General features: G+C 35.4%; 2 protein-coding genes across 4 annotated transcripts in view; one reads left to right on the top strand and one right to left on the bottom strand.

The window, feature by feature from the left end:
* AGTPBP1 (ATP/GTP binding carboxypeptidase 1) overlaps positions 1–21,030 on the bottom strand; it is a gene marked incomplete at both ends in the record, with an annotated part of 140,949 nt that overhangs the window by 73,698 nt on the left and 46,221 nt on the right. For all 3 annotated transcript variants that reach the window (XM_079705796.1, XM_079705797.1, XM_079705798.1), the window contains 3 exons: positions 1,842–2,557; positions 12,090–12,206; positions 17,167–17,264. In XM_079705796.1, the coding sequence (XP_079561922.1) occupies positions 1,842–2,557; positions 12,090–12,206; positions 17,167–17,264 (931 nt within the window). The remainder of the gene's footprint in view (positions 1–1,841; positions 2,558–12,089; positions 12,207–17,166; positions 17,265–21,030) is intronic.
* LOC307054207 (large ribosomal subunit protein eL33-like) lies at positions 780–1,184 on the top strand. Its single transcript, XM_079705799.1, has one exon. It carries the CDS (start codon positions 826–828, stop codon positions 1,156–1,158), a length of 333 nt encoding a protein of 110 aa, XP_079561925.1. The 5' UTR covers positions 780–825; the 3' UTR covers positions 1,159–1,184.

Here is a 21,030-nt window from a genome sequence, read left to right as displayed (position 1 = left end):
TACCCTTGCTATGTCCCCTGTGGAAAGACTACACCCACTTTGGGAATAGGACTACTAACGCTGCAGAGCTCAGAGGTGCAGGGACACATGCCTGCCCAAAGTTCCCCAGCGGGACACTGTGAGCTACAGTAAGTAGGACTATTTCTGTTTCCACCTTCTGCTTCCCAGACCCATTAGTCTTTCTACTGGGGATACAGAACCAAATGGAAGTTTCTAACTTAGTGGCTATACTCCATCCTGTAAGACTGCAGCCCATCCTTGCAGAGTATTTCCTCTGAGTTGGAGCTTCATCTGTGCCTTCTGAAGGCCACTCCAGCACTCCAAGAGGCCCGTCACCTCTGGATGATGCAGTCTGTGATACAACAGGTGGATGACAAGGCAAAGGCCCACCCTCTCACCCCCCTGCCCCATGTCCCAGCAAAGTCAGTCCCTTGTTCTGATGCTATGTTGCATGTGATTCCATACCTATGGATCAAGGAGTCAATTGGTAGCATTAAACATATACTAAGTTGCCAAGTAAAAATGATTAATTATATTATATATTAAATATAAAAAACAAATAAGACACAGGTGTTGCCTTAAAGGAGCTCATAGTCTAAGGAGGATCAAATATGCACAGTAATGTCTTCCTTCATCATTACATACCATACTCATATCAAGAGCATATAAATGTTCTTAAGTACTGGTAAGCCACCATCACAAACCCTTAATCATACATAATCTCTGAAAATAGTCAAGTTGCACCAAAAATGTATTTGTGTTTTTTTTCAGCTATCTTGGACCCTGCGGAGGCCTGAGGGGAACAGGACTTCTAAAACGACAATTATGTCTGGAAGGCTGTGGTCCAAGGCCATTTTTGCTGGCTATAAGCGGGGTCTACGGAACCAGAGGGAGCACACAGCTCTCCTGAAAATTGAAGGTGTATATGCTCGAGATGAAACTGAATTCTATCTAGGCAAGAGATGTGCTTACGTGTACAAAGCAAAGAACAACACAGTAACTCCTGGTGGAAAACCTAACAAAACCAGAGTAATCTGGGGAAAGATAACTCATGCTCATGGAAACAGTGGCATGGTTCGTGCCAAATTCCGAAGCAATCTTCCTGCTAAGGCCATTGGACACAGAATCCGTGTGATGCTGTACCCTTCAAGGATTTAAACTTACTGAAAAGTAAATAAATAAAAGTGTGAAAAAAATGTATTTATATGCCCAATATTCACTAGTTGGCAACAGTTAATACTAACCATAATTTTTAAAATTAATTAGCAATATTTAATAAGTTCAGTTCTATGAATCCCAAATTTTTATATTGTATATTTCCAATTCCAAAGTTTACAACAAAATAATGCTGCCCATATTGCTATTTTTAGATTATATACCTAAATCAAGTTCAAATAATAATCAAATTACTAAATTAATATATAACTAATATAATATTTTTTCAAAGATTACTAAATAATCTTTTTATATTTTCAGAATCATTCTAAATAGAAAATTTCTAAATTGTACTATGGTCAGGTTTATTACGCTGGCTTCATTTGAATAGGTAATGAAGTTAGAAAATAAAGTAAACCCATACAATTTCAAAACAATGCAAAATTTCCAAAGCAGGATAAAAAAATGACACTAACTTTATTTTTTTTCTTTTGATAGGCAAGAAGTAGATTCATTACTACAGGATGCTTGTGAGGGATACAAGCGGGCAGGTGAGGGGGCTCTGCTGACACTAACTTTAATTAAGAGTAATTTTCTTCCTAAATACCCAAAGCAGTTTTTTTTTTAGCATGCTCCATATTTTGACAATGATCTTGTTTATGAAGAAGAGGAAATCTGCAACTCACCTTTGTACACCGTAAGGCCTTTCCAAAATTGGCTCTTTGAATGGAGGAGGAATGTGACCAAAATAATCAGGATAAGCCACCTCTGAATATTCTGGGACAGACTTCGTACTTTTCACAATCTCAATATAAAGATCTGAGTCGTGGAGTGTTGGTCCATCAGGAACTTCAACTAATGCTTGTTCCACTGATGCAGTAGACTCAGTGTCTTCATCATCCTCAGTTTCGACTCCAGTACAGCAAAGCTTGCCTAGCTGAACAGTTCTTCCCTCAAACAGAACATTCCCACAAGTAGCCACGTGTGAACATGCGTTAGCGCACGTAAGGGCGGTGACAGGGAGACCGTAGTCCTTCTTCATTCCTGCAGTAAAACCTGGGGCTGTTCGAGAAGGAATATTCTGCAATGTAATTCGGTCCAAGGCCTTCACAATATCATTGTTTAAGCCATGGCCCGATGAAATAGTTCTATTTTGATCACCTAGCTGCTGTTGTAATGTTCTGTCATTATCTTTAATGTCTTCTTTTGCCAGATCCGCACAGGCTGGTTTCTTATTATCTTCATCTCCTTTAGGAGACACAGTCACCTTCATTACAACTCCTTTTCTTAAACTGCTGGAATTCCCAGATGCTTCCTCTCCTGCTGTGGGAACAACAATAGGGCCACGCACTTTTCCCTCAAATACAAAAGCTTTTGGTTCTCTGGAGATTAAATCATAGTCCTTTGAAAATAAAAAATAAGTTTAATCTTTTATATGTGAATATTTACACGTATTAACAAAACTAAGATCATATTCATTTTATATGCTGATTCAGAAACCTAACATTTGAAAATTTTAAAGATGGATAAAACAGGGTATATTTTAATTTTGCTAATAAAAGACAAAATGTTTAACTAGCACAAAATTCATTACACTTATTTTACTTTTTCTATTATAAAAATAGTGCCTATATATAAGAAATATGAGAAATTTTAGAAAAGTATAGAGACATTAAAATCATCCAAAATCTATTAAAGGAAACAGAACAGTTAAATTTTTATTCACTAATTCAATAGACATTTAGAGTGTTTGTTTTGTGCCAAGCAGTTTCAGGCACTTAAGACCCATCAGTTTAAAAAAAAAACAAAAAAACAAACAACTCTTCCCTTTTGCAGCTTATATTCTTCTACAGAAGGAGGGGAGAGGACTGTCAATAGAAAAAGTAATAAACATGATACAAATATATTTTATGGAATGTTAGAGGGGAAAGTGTTAAAGCAAAAGAAGAGGGGGAAAGTGTTAAAGCAAAAGAAGAGGGGGAAAGCGGTAATGTGGACTGGGAGTGCCAGGGGGAGGAGAGGTGGGTGGCAATATTAATGTCATTGATTAGGGAAGGCTCACTGAGCAGATATAAGCAAAGACAGAGAGGGCTGCCGGTTCCCAGACCCCCGAGTGGGAGAAGGCCTGGTGTGGTCAGAGAACAGCAAGGAGGTTAGGATGGCTGGAACAGATGGACCAAGATGAAGTCCAAGAGGTAAAGAGGACCAGATACTGTAGGGCCTTGCAGACTATTGTAAGAATTTTGCTTTTTACTCTGAATGAGACTGGGAGCCAATGGAGGGTTCTGAGAAGACGAGTGCCATGACATGACGTATTTGGGGAGGGGAGTGGGGGGAAAAGACAAAAACCAAAACTGTAGTGCAGGCTTCTTAACCACAGCATTTAGGCATTTGGGGCTATGTAATTCTTTTTTGTTTAGTTTGGTTCTGTCTTTCTGGAGAGGAGCAGGGGGGTAATAGAAGCAGGAAGACCTATTAAGAGTCCTCTGCAGTAATCTACAGAAGTTGGTAAGAAGTGGTTGGATTCTAAATGTATTGTGAGGCCAAAAAAGACATGATATACTGATAGACCAGATACAGGGTAAAAGGTACAAAGAGAGGTCACAGATGGTACCAAAGTATTTGCCTGAACAACTGAAAAGCATCAGGAGTTTAGCTTTGGAATGTTAAGTGTGAGCTAGTCACATACAGACAAGGATGTAAAGCAGGCAGCTGAATGTATGCATTGAGAATTCAGAAGAAAGGTGTATGCAGAAGATGTTACTTTGAGAGTCGTTCACATACAGATACTACTCCAAACCATGAGACTGGAGATCATCAGTGGAAAGAAACAGACAGATAAGAGAATAAGACAAAAGACTGTACACCTCGGGATACTACAGTCTTAAGAAGTTGAGGAGATGGAAAATGAAACAATAGGAGATGGAGAAGAAAAAGCTGGGCTGGAAACATGAAAACCAGGAAAGAAAAGTGTCCTGGAAGACAAGAAAAAAAAGGATGCTGCTGACAGATCAAGTAGCCTTTTCTCTTTTTATACTTTTAGACATTTTTTTGGTCTATGTAAGACTTTATAAAAAAAAAAAAAAAAAAAAAACCTCAATGGATTTAACCTTTATTCTACTGCTGGGCATTAAATCCTTCACAGAATATGGAAGGATTTAAACAAACAAATAAGATGTATATTTAAGCCATTTCCAAAATTTTGCTATTATAAAGAACTCTGCAATGAACATCCTTTTGCATAAATGTTTTGTTTAGGATAATTTCCCAAGCACTGAAATGGAATTACAGAGCCAGATACTATAATCAATTTTAATGTTTAATACAAATTGTCCAAATGCCTTCCAAAAATACTTATATTAATACTATTCCCAGTAACTGTATATGAGAGTATCTATTTCAACTTTTCTCTTCCTTGACAACATTAGGTACTATAGTTTTAAAAAATTTTTTCTAAAGTGGTAGATAAGAAGTATGGTCTTACCACCACTTTAATTTGCATTTCTTTGACTATTAGAAAAGCAAACAATTTTCCATATATCTATTAACCAGTTTATTTCTTCATAGGTAATATATTTGTTCCTGGAATATAGGGATTTTCTTGTTTTGCAGTATAAATTCTCACATTTATTTATACACACACACACATACACAGAGACACATCCCTTAACCTATTTTTGCAACAATTTTTCTGGATTTACAATTCACCTTTTAATTTTTTTTAACTTCTACACACACATTACGTAGTCAAAATTAAGACTCCTTTCTTTTGTGATTCATTCCTTAAATATCCACTGTATAAAAGCCAGGGATTCAAACATAATTCACTTTCGGCCTCTGTACTATATCTAATCCAAGGAGACAAGGAGGCACAAAGGAGGTAATGGGTAAATGTCTCTGCATTAAAAGGGCTGAAGGGAAGAAATCTGCATTTAAAAATCTGTTGTAGGAAACCTGGTGGGCTAGTTATCTACCCCACAGAAACATTTACAACTGTTGGAAAAGATATTAAAATATTTTGGAAGTTCTCTGATGGTCTAGTGGTTAGGATTCAGAGCTTTCACTGCCTTGGCCCAGGGTTCAATTCCTGGTCAGGGAACTGAGATCCTGCAAGCCACACGGCATGGCCAAAAAAAAAAAAAGATATTAAAACATTTTAAGTATGACAACAAGTGAATAAGAAAGCAAGGGTTAAAAACCAAATAGTAAGTGAAGATGGGATCCCAAAGCTGTAAGACTGAAGCTGGCTTTCACTTGAAAAATGTTTGTTAAAACAGGTGACCTAGGGTATAGGTTTTCCCATCTCAAAAAGTATAAAGAACAGGAGAGTAACCCAGAGCTTGCATAAAGTGGGGAGTCCAACAGAAGATACCCCTCCCATAAAGAGGAACCCCAGAAAACTAAACCTTCAGTATAAAGGCCCTAGAAATACCCTACCACAAAACAAATAATAGCAAGGAAAGTCAACTGTCTCAAACCTTAGCACTTAAGAGGGTGAAGAATAGCACTACTCACAAAATGGTACCAAAAGCCTGCTATCACACCACATGAGTTTACAGCCTGAATTCACATTATCTGGGTGGTCCAAAAATCCTCAATGAGGAATTTAATCTATTACAGTGCTTGTCAAAAGCAACAACAACAAAAACTTCTGGAATTTCCACAAAATTATAAAGAAAACGAGCAGCTCATGGCAAAAAATAAAAAAACTGCAAGAAATTCAGACACTAAAACTATAAGACTAAGGAATGTCTATATTTAATATGTTCAAAGAAATGAAAGACAAGAAACAAGAAGTTAAAGACTGATGAAACATTTTTTTAAACCTTCTAAAAATCAAAAACAAATTTAAATGCCTAATGTATGTTTCTAATGACAGATTAGATGGAGCAAAATTAGAACTAGGGAACTGGTAGACTGTTCTGATGAAATTACCTAAATGCAGCACAGAGAAACAAAGAGAAGGAAAACATTAAAAAAAAAGAGTTAAAAGATATGGAAGAGAGTTAGAAAACCTACATTCAATTTGAAATGCCAAAAGAGAAGAGAGAGGGAAAGAGAAAGAGGCAGTATCTGAAGAAGAGAATAAAGAGTTTTTCCAAATCCTATGAGAAAACAACACTCACAGATTCCAAAACACAATGAATCCCAAACAAGACTTAACAATACCTACACTTAACAAACATTTCTGGGAAACTGTAGAGCATTGAAGCTAAAGTCACCAGAAACAATTTCTTATAAAGTGAAAACATACACTCAACCCAGCAATTTCACTTGTAGGTATTTATCCAAGAGAAATGAAGGCATATTTCCTACAAAGCTTTCCTACAAAAAAGCTTTGTACACACATGGTAGTATCAATTGTATTCATGATAGCCCCAAACTGCCAACATTACAATACTCATCAAGAAGTGCATGAATAAAGAAATCGTGGTATATTCATAAAATGAAATATTACTCAGCAATAAGGGAAAAAAAAACACTGATAAATGCAAAACACAGGTGAATCTCAAAAACATACTGAGCAAAAGAAGCCTTACACAAAAAAGTACATACTATACGAGCCCAGTTTTGAGAAATTCCAAAACAGGCAAAATTAACCTGGAGTGACAGCAGGTCAGTAGTTACCTGGGAGAGATGAAGATATTGTCTAAAAAGAAACCCAGGCAGAATTTCTGGGGTGACAGAAACAATTCTAGATCTTGATGGGGTTGGTAGCTACACAACTGTATATATCTGTTAAAACTCATTGAACCTAAAGATTTGTAATTTATTGCATGTAAATTACACTTAAGTAAAGTTGATTTTAAAAAAGTAGCTAGAGGAAAACAGTGACTAACTTTCAAGAAGTACAAAATAAATACATTTTTGGACCAAAAAAGAGACAGACAGACAGACACTATAAAACATTTCAAGCAGGAGGAAAGCAATTCAGACAGAAAGTCTGAGAAACAAGAAGAAATAAAAAATAAAAAGGTAGTGAAAATGTACGTAAATCTTAAACACAATCTAAGCACAAAGCAGTAGCATCATATGAGTTTTTTTTTTTAAAGCTAGAGTTAAAATATAAATTCAAAGCATGTAAGTTTTGAAGGTTTGGGAGGTATATATAAAGTATCCTAAGTTTCCTTTTATAATTAAGAAGAGAAAAGAAAGATCCTAATTAACTTCAGAATTTAGTAAATACATATATTTACTATTTTATCAAGAGTAACTAGAGGGCTTCCCTAGTGGCACAGTGGTTAAGAATCCACCTGCCAATGCAGGGGACACGGGTTTGAGCCCTGGTCCAGGAAGATCTCACATGCCACAGAGCAACTAAGTCCATGCGCCACAACTACTGAGCCTGTGCTCTAGAGCCTGTGAGCCACAACTACTGAGCCCGCATGCCACAACTACTGAAGCCCACATGTCTAGAGCCCATGCTCCACAACGAGAAGCCACCACAATGAGAAGCCCGTGCACTGCAACAAAGAGTAGCCCCCGCTCGCCACGATTAGAGAAAGCCCACGTGCAGCAACGAAGACCCAACACAGCCAAAAATAAAATGAAATAAATAAAATTTAAAAAAAGAGTAACTAGAATTTTTGCATATATGTCAAACTTACACTTTAAATGAATGCAATCTGTTGCACATAAATTATACCACAAGAAAGTTGAATAAAATTAAAATAATGAGACTGTGTAGTTTTCATATAAATGTGAAAAAACTGAAACGAGGAAAAATAATCCAAACAAAGGCAAGAAAAAGACACAAAGACACAGAGATGAAACAAATGAAAATACAAAATAAGATCTCACAAATCCAAATATATGAATAATTATATGTAAGTGATCTAAACACTCCAGTTAAATAGCAAAGACTCAGACTTGAGTTTTTAAAATCTAACTATATGCTGTTTAAAAGATAAACAGCTAAGGGTAACAAGAAGTTGGTGAAAAGATTTTTAAAGATGCCAGGCAAGTAACTAAAATTTATGTAACTACATTAATATTTTTTTTAAAAAACTTTTTGCCTTAAAGTCTTACAGATAAAAACTAACTTCAATAAAAGGTTCAATCTGAGGGAATTCCCTGGTTGTCCAGTGGTTAAGAATCCACCTTCCAATTCAGGGGATGCAGGTTCAATCCCTGGTCGAGGAACTAAGATCCCACATGCCACTATTGCTGAGCCCGTATGCCTCAACTAGAGAGCCTGCACACTGAAAACTATAGAGCCCACGTGTTCTGGAGCCCGTGCGCCGCAACTAGAGAGAAGCCCGCGCGCCACAATGAAGAGCCCATGCACTGCAAGGAAAGATCCTGCATGCCGCAACTAAGACCCGACGCAGCCAAAAAAAAAAAAAAAGTTCAATTTGAAAGGAGGAGAAATCAATATACACTTATACAAAATAAATAATAAGCCTCCAAAAATATGTAACAAAAACTGACAGAGCTGCAAAAAGAAACATATTTGCAATCATAATGAGAAATCTTTAACACACTTTTATCAGTAATTGATAACATAGGAATAAAAATCCATAAGGATAGAAAAGAGCTTCTAAACACAATTAACAATCTTGTCCTATTAGGCAAATATACAACCATGACTAACTGCAGCAGAGTTCTTTTCAAAGACATGAGAAATAATAACAAAAATTGACCATATTCAAAGTTATAAGCCTCAAAAATTTCAGAAGATTATAATCATAAAGGATATGGGCTCTCATCCTACTACAATATGCTAGAAGTCAATAAAAAGATAAACAAAAAATTGGAAATTAAAAAGCCAATCTGACATTACCAATGAATCAAAGGAAAAAATCATAATGGAAAAAAAGTTTCAAAACCAAGATAATGAAAGTACTAAATTTCAAAACCTGTGTGATGCAAGTAAAACAGCAATTAGAGGGAAATTTATAGCCTCAAAATGTAAATATTAGAATAGAAGAAAAGCTGAAAATTACTGGACATCTATCTTAAGATGATAATAAAAAGAGAGAGAGAGAGAATGAAAGCAGGAAATATCAAGACATGGCACTGTAAGCATATCATTTAGAAATATGGGGATTAACTTCAAAAACATATGGAAAGGTGATTGTAGGAAACAGCAGATAGGAAGGAGACTACAGTTTTTCCTGATTAGACTATGTAAAACTATTTGCTCTTTAAACTTTGTCCATGCATAACTTTAATAAAAATTTAAAACCAAATTAAAAAGAGGGGAAAGAGGGGCTTCCCTGGTGGCACAGTGGTTGGGAGTCCGCCTGCCGATGTGGGGGACACGGGTTCGTGCCCCGGTCTGGGAGGATGCCACATGCTGTGGAGCGGCTGGGCCCGTGAGCCATGGCCACTGAGCCTGCGCGTCCAGAGCCTGTGCTCCGCAGCGGGAGAGGCCACAGCAGTGAGAGGCCCGCGTATCACACACACAAAAAAAGAGGGGAAGGAAATAAACATAACAAAAGTCCATATGGTAAATGTCATCATGCTACCACAGATATATGAAAACAGAGCTGTGAAAATGCAGGATTTTGACACTTCTAATATTCTGCTATCAAGAAACAAAAGAAAATAAAACTATACTTGTCACTACAAATAAATAATCATAGCTTTAAAAGCATGCGTAAGGTCCCCTTAAAAAAGTCTGTTGCTAACTACTTTAATAATTCTTTATGTGGACTTCAAATGCACTCATTCTGCCTCCGTCAGGCCACTGAATAGTAGCTTTAACACATCTGTAAACAAAGTGGGTGGTGTTCAGGTAAAAACAAACACATCAAGTAATTTTAAGCTTCAGTGGTTGATGTTGAAAGTGACATGCAAATCCAAGTGGAAAAAGTCATAATCAAAATTAATTCCATTTCTGATTAATATCTCATGATCTGCCATCTCATATCATTGTATCATTTGATACAATGATAGCTGAAAAAAATTCTTTCAAACACTTCCTATTTAGAGCCAACCAAATATTTTTAATTCTCAAAAAAACATCACTTAAATATCTCTGCCTATACATAGTTCCAACACACACTTAAAAAATTAGAGACTAAAGTGTTTGAACAGTGTGTTCCTCTGAAACTGAAAAATGAGAAAGAGTGCCAACACAATTACTTTAGAATGATTTTCCAATTACGTACATAGAAGAAAATGTGCTATTTCCCGCAATATATACTATATACATAGAGCTAACTATTCTACTTTAAGCTTTAAAAATATGGCATTAATAAATATGTACTATCTGAAATACTGGAAGTAACTTCTTTTGCTTAAACACAGTAAAAAGGGGTAACTCACTTGGGAAGAATCCTCAGAGCTCTTAACACTCAGACACACCTGTCTTTACCATCTGACCCTGGTCACACCAAGTCAGGCCAAAAGTAGGAGTCTGTTCTAGGAGCAGGCAAACTAAAGGACAAGTTGGCCAGCTCTTCAAAGGTGCCAAGCAGGAAACCATCACGGGTGGCCTATTCTGGTTGTTGAACTAATAGGCAAACGTACAAGTACTCATCAACATAGTCTACAAGAAAAGAACTGGCTTGTGAAATAATGAGAATCAAAATCCTGACCTTAACACCTATTAAAAAACTAGTCATCTCTATTCCCACATCAAAACTCCTACAGTTTTTACTCACATTATATAATTCTTATATGTATACAAATAGAGAAGAAAATAGGTCATTTCTTCACAGAATAATCAATTCCTTCCCCAAACCCCTTCCACAATATATTTTTTATGCTTTAAATTGGCAGTATTTGTTATTTCTGGGGTTTTATTTTAAAGTGGTTCTTAGTTGGGCACAAAAGTGTGAAAAGAGCAGCCAGATACTTCCGGTAGGTGGCATGAAAGAAAATCACCCTGTATCCTTTCCCAAATGCCTCTTCTTGTCTTCTTCTTTTTCTTTGACAAATAACCTCTCCTTCATTCCTGCCCTCTTTCTACTACCCCTGATTTCAACGTACCTTCCAACATACCCCAAATCTATGGGGAGTACCAAGACACTGGGGGAGGGGGAGAGGGAGCAACTTGCTGCTTCTTCTATTGCATCCAAAAGCTCATTAGTTCCCAAAGAGAAACCTGAATAATTAGAACTGTGAAATGTAAACATTAGCTAGCAAGTATTTCTCTGTTTTTATTTCTCACATATAGCTTCACATTTAAGTCTTTTTCTTTGAGCAACCAGGAATTAAGTGTGTGAAACTTGGCAGGGCAGCGGGGAGAGGGGAAGGGGGGCGGTTTGCAGCAAGAGCTAAATAAATCTAAGATTATCAGTTCAAACCCTTTATTTTACAGTTTAAGATTCTGGGCAGTTTCAGGGACTTACTCAAGAACCCACCACAAGTGAGTAGCAGAGCGAGCGTAAGAAACTATATTTACTACTAGCCATCAGTTCAATCAGCTTTACTTGCTGTGCAATCCAAGCTGAATACTATATTCTAGTAAATAAATGAGGGTGAGAAATGTTAACAAGAAGTCACTGTCCTTATGAAGCAACTTAGATTCAAAGACTTCCAGTTGTCCTCTTTCCCCGACGTTCCATGCTTATATGGTGACTATCAGGAAAAACAATTCAACGAGCATAGACTATGTTTTTAATTAAGCATTTTCTCAGCTCTCATCTCCCCTCAGTTGAAAGCAACTGATAAAAATAAGGCTTTAACATAAGATTCTGAAATACCATTTTAAAGATTACTTTTAAAAAGAATAAAAAACGATGTCAATTAACTTGATAAACAAAAATGATTAAAAAATTTAAAAGCTAGTCCAAAAATTAAATGGCTTACTCCCCTCGTTTTACCAACAGCAATTTGTAGCTCAGAATGCTGAAATAACTGTCCAATGTCACTCAGAAAAGCAACACTACTTTCATTTTTTAGAAGTGAAAACAGTGATTATAGGTCTAAGAAAAAAAGAACTTTTTCTTAAAATTAGTTAAGATGCTGAATTTTCTGTATACCTGAAAATCATCAACGAGCTCAGGGAAAAGGTGTTCATACATTTTAAGTTCTTCTATTGTTCGTCCTGGTTCTTGCTGGGGTTTTAGTTTGTTAATATCTGTTTCAATATCATCATTCTGAAATAATAAAAATGGTATGTCACCAATTAAGAAAAATGAAAACTTACAAAATACATTTCAGATTTAAAGCTTTCCAAATTATTAATTACATGTACATAGAGAATAATCACTGCAGAAAGGTTGTATTAATTTCATTGTAAATTAAAATTTGCTTACATTTTTTGATTGTTGTGTTATTGTTATTTTGATTGTTATGTTGTGTTTTCTTTTTATCAAAGATTATCCTAACATAGCATGGTATGTAGGCTCCTCAAGATAGAAAAACTAACATCAAGATCGAAACTAAACTATGTTCCCCCCCAATCTCCCCAACTGCCATCGTTTTGCTCAGATTAAAGGGCAGTAAACTAAATTGAAAAACGTAAGTATATGATGGTGGTGGTGATAATCAAAATAACTAACTTTTATAGAGCAATGAAAATATGTGACGGACTATGCTAAGGATTTTACATAATGATCTAATTTAATCTGCATAAGAATACTATGAAGCAGATAGTATCATGACCTCCATTTAATTAAAGAGGAAACTGAGGTACAGAGAGGTTAAGTGGCTTGCAAAGAGAGGAGCCAGAATGTGAAATCACTAATCAGTGATTTCAAAGAATACACTGTTAGTCAATATAACGCACTGCCTCAAGAGCGACTAATGGTTATCACGCACCCTTAGAAAAGCTCATTACCACCATTCACTCTGTTTTTCAGGGAAAAAAAACAATGAGGAGTGGAACAACAGCCAAAAATGATTTCCATGTCCCTTCAGGAAAAAAAGAGGGTAAATGTAAAGAAATATGACCTCGGAGGAATAGGATATTTATCCAGGATTAATTTGATCTGTGTGTATACAAAGAGCTAATGTACATCATGATGGAAAGACAAGTGTGAGTTACCAAGCTATTTTCTAGGACCCTCAACAACTCTGGCCTTACACAAATACAAATCCATCATTACCTTCACTGATGGCTAAAGAGAGATAATAAGACCACTTATTAATTTTCAATTGGTATTCATCTTCAATTTTACATTTATCTTACTATCAGAGTACTTATTTTTCAGACTTAAATTCATTCTATGTGTCAATCCTTAAAATGCTTTATATACATGTACCTGATTATATTTATATATTGTCATATTAACACATAATTTAAAAAAGAACAATATACTACATATTTCTCATATTTCATATTCAGGAATTTAGCTATTATTTCTTTAGCCAATAAAAAGATTTTCCCCATTGCCATAAATAATAAAGACTGGTTTTATTTAAAGTGTATCATATTAATTACTGTATCATAATTGTGTAATTATTATTACATGAATATATAATTTCATATATCCTTAAATTATACATTGATGAACCAAAAAAAGTAACTTTCTTGATAGCATCTATTAAAGTAGATAATACTTTCAAAATAATAAAAAAATTTTTAACGGTATTCCTTACTCTAAACATACTAGTAGTTCAATATTCATTACTATTTTATGAAGATATAGCTTTACAAAGTAGCTATTTTAAAAATTAAAAAAAAAATTTTCCTGTAAAACAGGCACAGTGAGGAAAGAAAACTATACTTTGAGAGGTCAATAGCAAGAAATTTTGTGTTTTGGTTTGGGGAAAAACAAAGATAAAGAGCTCCTGACACACTCAGAAGAAATAAACCTCCTACTACTCCTTAAAGTTCTTCTAAAATTAAGGAGAAAAAAAAAGAATACATTGAAGTTTATATACTGACAAGTCCTGGCAATCTGGAGACGACTCTTCTACAACAGAACCTCCAGGTTTCTATAAATGCTCCAAACTCTGAAAAATCTGGGGCAAAGAGAATTGAATCACTATGGTGAGGAAAAAACAGTCTCTATGACTACAGTCACATTAGAACACAGATATTATACCCACTACAATGTAGCAGGTTCACCTAAAGCATGAAAAAAGTGATGTGATTTAGATAAAAAGGAAAAACTAAGGAAAGTCCAAATGTAACAGACAACGTGAGTAAGAAGCAGAGAGTGGTAAAGAAGAAAAATAAGATAACACAGCTCAGCAGTGTCAAAGAGCCAACAATTCTGTAGCCCTTGAAAAAAAGTAATATTTAGCAGAGCAGAGTGGTAAAGAAAGCAAACATTCACACTGGAATGCTTTATGCTGCATCTTGGTCCCACCTCTTATCAGCTACACCGATAACCTTTCTGTACCTTTGGTTTCTAATTATCAGCCCTGTAAAGCAGAGGTAATAATACCACATACCTTATAGGATTACTATCAGGACTTAATGGTTACTACAGGCATACCTTGGAAATATCTCAGCTTCAATTCCAGGCCACCACAATAAAGCAAATGTCACCATAAAGAGAGTCAGACGAATTTTTGGTTTCCCAATACATACAAAAGTTATGTTTATACTATACTGTGGTCTATTAAGTGTTCAATACATTGTCTAAAAAAACAATGTAAATACCTTAATTAAAAAATACTTCATTGCTAAACACTTACAATAGTAACATCAAAGATCACTGATCACAGATCACCATAACAAATATATTAATAATGAAAAAGTTTGAAATATTGTGAGAATTACCAATGTGACACAGAGACATGAAGTGAGCCAATGCTGTTGGAAAAATGGCACCAACAGACTTGTTCCACACAGGGCTGCCACAAACCTTCTTCAATTTGTTAAAAACGCAGTATCTGCTAAGCTCAATAAAGGGAAGTGCAATAAAACAAGGTATGCCTGTATATGTAAAGTGCATGGACTAGCACAGGATTAACTGTCCAATAAATTCAATCTATTATTTTTTCTTATTATTATAACTGCTGTGTTAAGGTAAAATGGGGAAAATGTGAGCAATCTCGAATACCCCAGTGAATAATGCTGCCAATAACTGTATATTTTATAGATGTGACTGTCAAAAAAGGCAAAGAAATATGTGGAAATGTTCTAAATTAAAGGAGACTTAATAGACATGACAATTAAATGCAATACCTGATGCTAGATCCTATACTGGAGAAAGAAAAAAAAATCTTTTAAAAGGGATTATTAGATCAGCTGACAAAATGGAATGTGGATGGTAGATTAGATAAAAATGATATATCACTATAAATGTATTAAGTTGGTAATTGTATTGTGGTTATGTAACAGAATACAGTCAGTCCTCCGTATCCACAGGTTCCCATTCCTCAGATTCAACCAACCATGGATTGAAAATATTAAAAAAACAAAACTCCAACAAGTAAAACATGAATTTGAAGCACGCCAGCAACTATATACACAGCATTTACTTTGTACTTACAACTATTTACATAGCATTTACATTGTATTAGGTATTATAAGTAATCTAGAGATGAAGAGTATATGGGAGGATGTGTATAGGTTACATGCAAATACTATGTCATTTCATATAAGGAACTTGAGCATCTGTGGATTTTGGTATCTGAGGTGGGTCCTGGAACCAATTCCCCCTAGGACACTGAGAGATTACTATATCACTGTCCTTAGAGGAAATATACACTAATGTATTTAGGGGTAAATGACCATGATACATAATATACGAAACTTATCCCCATACGATTTTTAAAAAAATTTTAAATATGTATTCATGTATACACACTGACAATTTCCAAGCAGAAAAATTAGAATCACTGTTATAAATTCCTATTGAGTTCTATTTCCCTGCCAATCTCCATCTTTACATCTGTAGCAGTCACAACAGATTTTTTTTTTTTTTCGGTACGCGGGGCTCTCACTGTTGTGGCCTCTCCCGTTGCAGAGCCCAGGCTCCGGACGCACAGGCTCAGCGGCCATGGCTCACGGGCCCAGCCGCTCCGCGGCATGTGGGATCTTCCCGGACTGGGGCATGAACCCGTGTCCCCTGAATCGGCAGGCGGACTCTCAACCACAGTGCCACCAGGGAAGCCCACAACAGATAATTTTAATGAGGACCCTGAGCCATGAAGAATAAATTACACTCAACATACTTTGTTTTTAATACACATGGAAACATACATAAAAGAAAGGTTTCCATCGAAATACAAAACTTTAAATTATAAACTTAATATTAATCTAGGAAATTTTACTATCTCTAAACACTCACTTCCCAAAGAATCCAAACAGTTGATTTTAATATACCTCCTGTTATCTAAGGAACACTTTATATGCAGAATATAAACTCTTCTAACTTGGATCCTACCAGTTCTTTCACCATATCAAGTCCAGAACCACCAATACAGTTACCCCAGATTTTTTGCCTTGAACACCAGAGCCTGCACTGTTTTTCGTCTTTGTAGCTTCTTGAGGCCAGGACGCATGCCATCACGTTGTCTAGACTGGATACCATGACAATTTCGCCAAAACTTGCCTTGGTGATCACATCTGGTGATAATAAAACTGGTTCTACATCTGCTATTAAGATAGAAATCTCCTTCCTGTATCTTAGATTCTATTTCCAGAGAGAGTCAAATACTCAGTGTACCCCAACTTTGATGTAGCATTTCAAGACAAAAAGGCCCAAGCAGACAAGAGTCAAATGAACCCCCTGTGCCCCAGAAGGCATTAAGCTAAACAGTTGAAAAATAAAGGAGTTAAGATGTTTTTCTGCAGATACTAAAATGGCCCCCTCTACCACTTAACAAAGCAAAACGGGTTGCCACCTAAGAGTCTCAAAAAACACTTTCCTTCAACCTTAGATTTCCTTAGACTTTAAAATCTAAGTCAGAAAGGTTAGATAAAATCTTCCTTGTCAGAGACAGTGAAAATAACATTTTTTAAGGCCCTTTTCAGACTAATGTATTCAAAGCACCATTATTTTCCTTTCAATAGCTTAGTGTCCATAGTCATCCATGATAAAATGATGTGGACAAAACAAATTAATCTACTGTTAGCTATACATATCTACCCAATCTTTGTCCTACACCTGTGAATACAATTTATAAAGTTGACTAAACACAGAAATTTATACCAACCTTAAAATTTTTATCTAGGTCATCTTCATTTTCGGTTTCATTTTCAGCTTCTAAATCAATATCATCGTTGTCATCACTTTCATCTACTACGTCATCCACTGTGATACAAAATGTGCTATAAGTAGGTCAGAGGTAAGCATTCTATAACATGCACATCCAAAAGTAGAATGTTATATATATATATATATATATATATATATATATATATATATATATATATATAACACTGGTATTTCAATCACTAATGGAAAAGTAAATGAAATTTCCTTATAAAAAATGTCTCTAAGGTTGTTCCAGGTGTTGAAAAACCTATGAGATGAAGTGAAAGTACTTCAAAATTTGGAAAAGCACTCTAAAAATGTATGAGCTTTTTTACTAATGTTATCAAGTTCTAAAAAATTAATAATGTCTTACGTTGCAACAGCCTGAATGAAACACCTCGTTTCCTGTTTATGATAAATTTCAATAACTCTTTTCATCCATTTACAATTCACTCCCCATTTATTTCTTTCACTGACTGCCATGTACCATGCACCGTGTTGTGTGCAGGGAATTTTTTAAAAGATGTGTAAATATAGTCCCTGCCTCAGGGAGCTTATGAAGTTAAAGAGAGAAAGAGCAAAAAATAATTATAATACAAAAGGTCTACACTAATGAAGGCGTATACTTAAAAATGCCATGGGAATGGAATAATAAATGCAAACTGCCTGGGGCCAAGGTTATTAGTGATCACTTCACAAAACAGGTAATAATTAAGCAGTATCTTGGAGAAAAATATAGCAGCTTTCTGGGTGAACATAAGAGTGTGTGAGTGTGGCTTTTAAGAAGAAGAAATGATAATGTGAAAATAAAGAATTTAAATTATATCTTTGGAAAATAAGTTAATCGTGACTTAACTTGTATGCTTGAGAAAGTACTAGGAGAAGCAAATAAGAATGAGAAAATGAAGGGTATGATAGGCCAATTAGTTTAGATTGTCATCCGATGGAAGATAAGCACTGGGGATTTTAAAGAGGAGAGTGATTTAACTTACATTTTTCAAAAGATCACTCTGGCAGGTACGAGAAAGGGAGCATATATATGGAGGGGGACCAATTAACAGAGGAAAAGACAATAACTGTCTGGACCAATATAGCAGTAATGGGGATGAAGAATGAATATGCATTAGAGAAAAACCCAGGAAACAGAATGCAAAAGGACATGAGGACCATAGAGGTGGGGGACACAAGGAAAGAAGAGTAAAGGAGTATTCTGAGAGTACTCAGGTAAGCAAATGAGTGCATTAAAACAAAGTAGAGAATATTTTTAAAGGACATTTTTCTAAAGTTTGTTTTTATTTTTTGACTCTATTGAGGAATAATTGACAATATAACTGTATATATTGAAAGTGTAAAATGTGATGATATATGGTAAAATGGTAAATCATGGTAAAATGTATATACGGAAAGTGTAAAATGTGATGATATATGGTAAAATGGTAAATCATGGTAAAATGATTATCAAGATGGAGATAATTAATACGTCCATCACCTCACATGGTTAACACTGTTAACACTTTGTGTATGTGTGTGTGCGTGTGCATGTGGTGAGAATACTTAAGATTTACTCTCAGAAACTCAATACACAATGCCGTACTATTAACTATAGTCACCATGTTGTACATTAGATCCTCAGAACTTAATCTTCTTAAAACTGAAAATGTATACCCTTTAACCTTATTACCCCATTTACCATTCTCCCAGCCCTTGGAATCCAACTTTCTATTCTGTTTCTATGAAATCGGTTTTCTTTTTTTATTCAACGATTCCACATATAAGTGACACCATACAGTATTTGTCTTCCTCTGCCTTGCACATTTCACTTAGCATAAATGCCTACCAGATTCATCCATGTATCCATGTTGTTGCAAATGGCAGCATTTCCTTTTTTTAATTGGCTGAATAATATTTGTATATATGATATATGTACATCTTATATATGAATCACTTTTCCTTAGCCATTCATTCATGGAAAGACATTAAGGTTGTTTACAAATGTTGGCTGTTGTAAATAATGCTGGAATGAACATGGGTATACAGATATCTCTTTAAGATAATGACTTTGATTCCTTTGGGTATATACCCAGGAGTGGGTTTGCTGGTATGGTATTTAATTTTTTTTTTAATTTTTTTTTTTAATTTTTTAATTTTTTGAGGAATCTCCATGTCCTTTTCCATATTAGCTGTACCATGTTACATTCCCACCAACAGTGTATAAGGGTTCTGTTTTCTCCAAATCCTCGTTATTTGCTCTCTCTTCTTTTTTATAATAGCCATTCTAAGAAGTGTGAGGTAATATCTCTTTGTGGTTTTTGTTTGCATTTCCCTGATTATTGATGTAAGGCACCTTTTCATTATCTACTGGCTATTTGTACATAATTCTTTGGAAAAATGTCTATTCAAGTCCTTTGCCCACTTTTAATTGAACTGCCTTCTTTTGTACTATTCGGCTATGTGAGTTCTTTGTATTTTTTTGATATTAAACCCTTATTAGATATATGGTTTGCAATTATCTTTTCCCATTCTGTAGGTTGCCTTTTCAATATATTGTCTCCTTTGCTCTGCAGAATCTTTTTAGTTTGTTGTAGTCCCACTCATTTATTTTAGCTTCTGTTGCCTGTGCTTTTGTTATCTTACCTGAGAAATCACTGCTAAGACAAATGTCAAGGATCTTTTCCCTTAAGTTTTCTTCTAGGAGTTTTATAGTTTCAGGCCTTATATGTAAAGTCTTTTATCCATTTCGAGTCAATTTTTGAGAATGGTGTAAGACAGGGGTCCAGTTTCATTCTTTTGTGGATACATAGTTTTCCCAATACCATTTATTAGAGACTGTCCTTTCCCCATTGTGTGTTCTTGACACCCTTATCAAAAACTAGTTGACCATAATATGTTTGGGTTTATGACTGGGCTCTCTAATCTGTTTCACTGGTCTGTGTGCCCTGCTTTATTTGAGTACCATACTATTTTGATTACCATAGCTTCATAATAGCTTGAAATCAGGAGGTGTGATGCCTCCAGCTTTCTCCTTCTTTCTCAAGATTGCTTTAGCTATCTGGGGTCTTTTGTGGTTCCATACAAATTTTAGGATAGTTTTTGCATTTCTGTGAAAAATGACACTGGAATTTTGATAGGGATTGCATTGATTCTGAAGATCACTTTGGTCAGCATGAACATTTTCATATTAATTCTTCCAATTATAGAATACAGGATATCTTTCAATTTTTTTTGTGTGTCTTCAATAACTTTTAACAACGTCTTATTGATCAGTGTACAGGTCTTTCAATTCCTTGGTAAAACTTATTTGTAAGTACTTTATTGTTTTTTTTATTGTTTTTTTTTTTTTTTTTTTTTTTTTTTTTTTTTTTTTTTTTTTTTTTTTAGCAGTACGTGGGCCTCTCACTGTTGTGGCCTCTCCCGCCGCGGAGCACAGGCTCCGGACGCGCAGGCCCAGCGGCCATGGCTCACGGGCCCAGCCGCTCTGTGGCATGTGGGATCCTCCCGGACCGGGGCACGAACACGTGTCCCCCGCATTGGCAGGCATACTCTCAACCGCTGCGCCACCAGGGAAGCCCTACTTTATTGTTTTTGATGCTATTGTAAATGGGATTGCTTTCTTAATTTCTCTTTCAGATAGTTCATTATTAGTGTGTAGAAACGCAACTGATGGTTTGTATATTAACTTTGTGTCCTGTACCTTTACTGAATTCATTTACTAGTTCTAACAGTTTTTTGGTGGAGATGTTACAGCTTTCTATATATAAGATAATGTCATCTGCAAACAGAGATGATTTCATTTCTTCCTTTCTGACTTGGATGTATTTTCTTT

This window comes from Hyperoodon ampullatus (genome assembly GCF_949752795.1).
Source record: "Hyperoodon ampullatus genome assembly, chromosome: 6".
NCBI classification, from domain to species: Eukaryota; Metazoa; Chordata; class Mammalia; order Artiodactyla; family Ziphiidae; genus Hyperoodon; species Hyperoodon ampullatus.
Note: the sequence above shows the minus strand (reverse complement) of the source record. Positions and strands in the feature narration are given on the sequence as shown.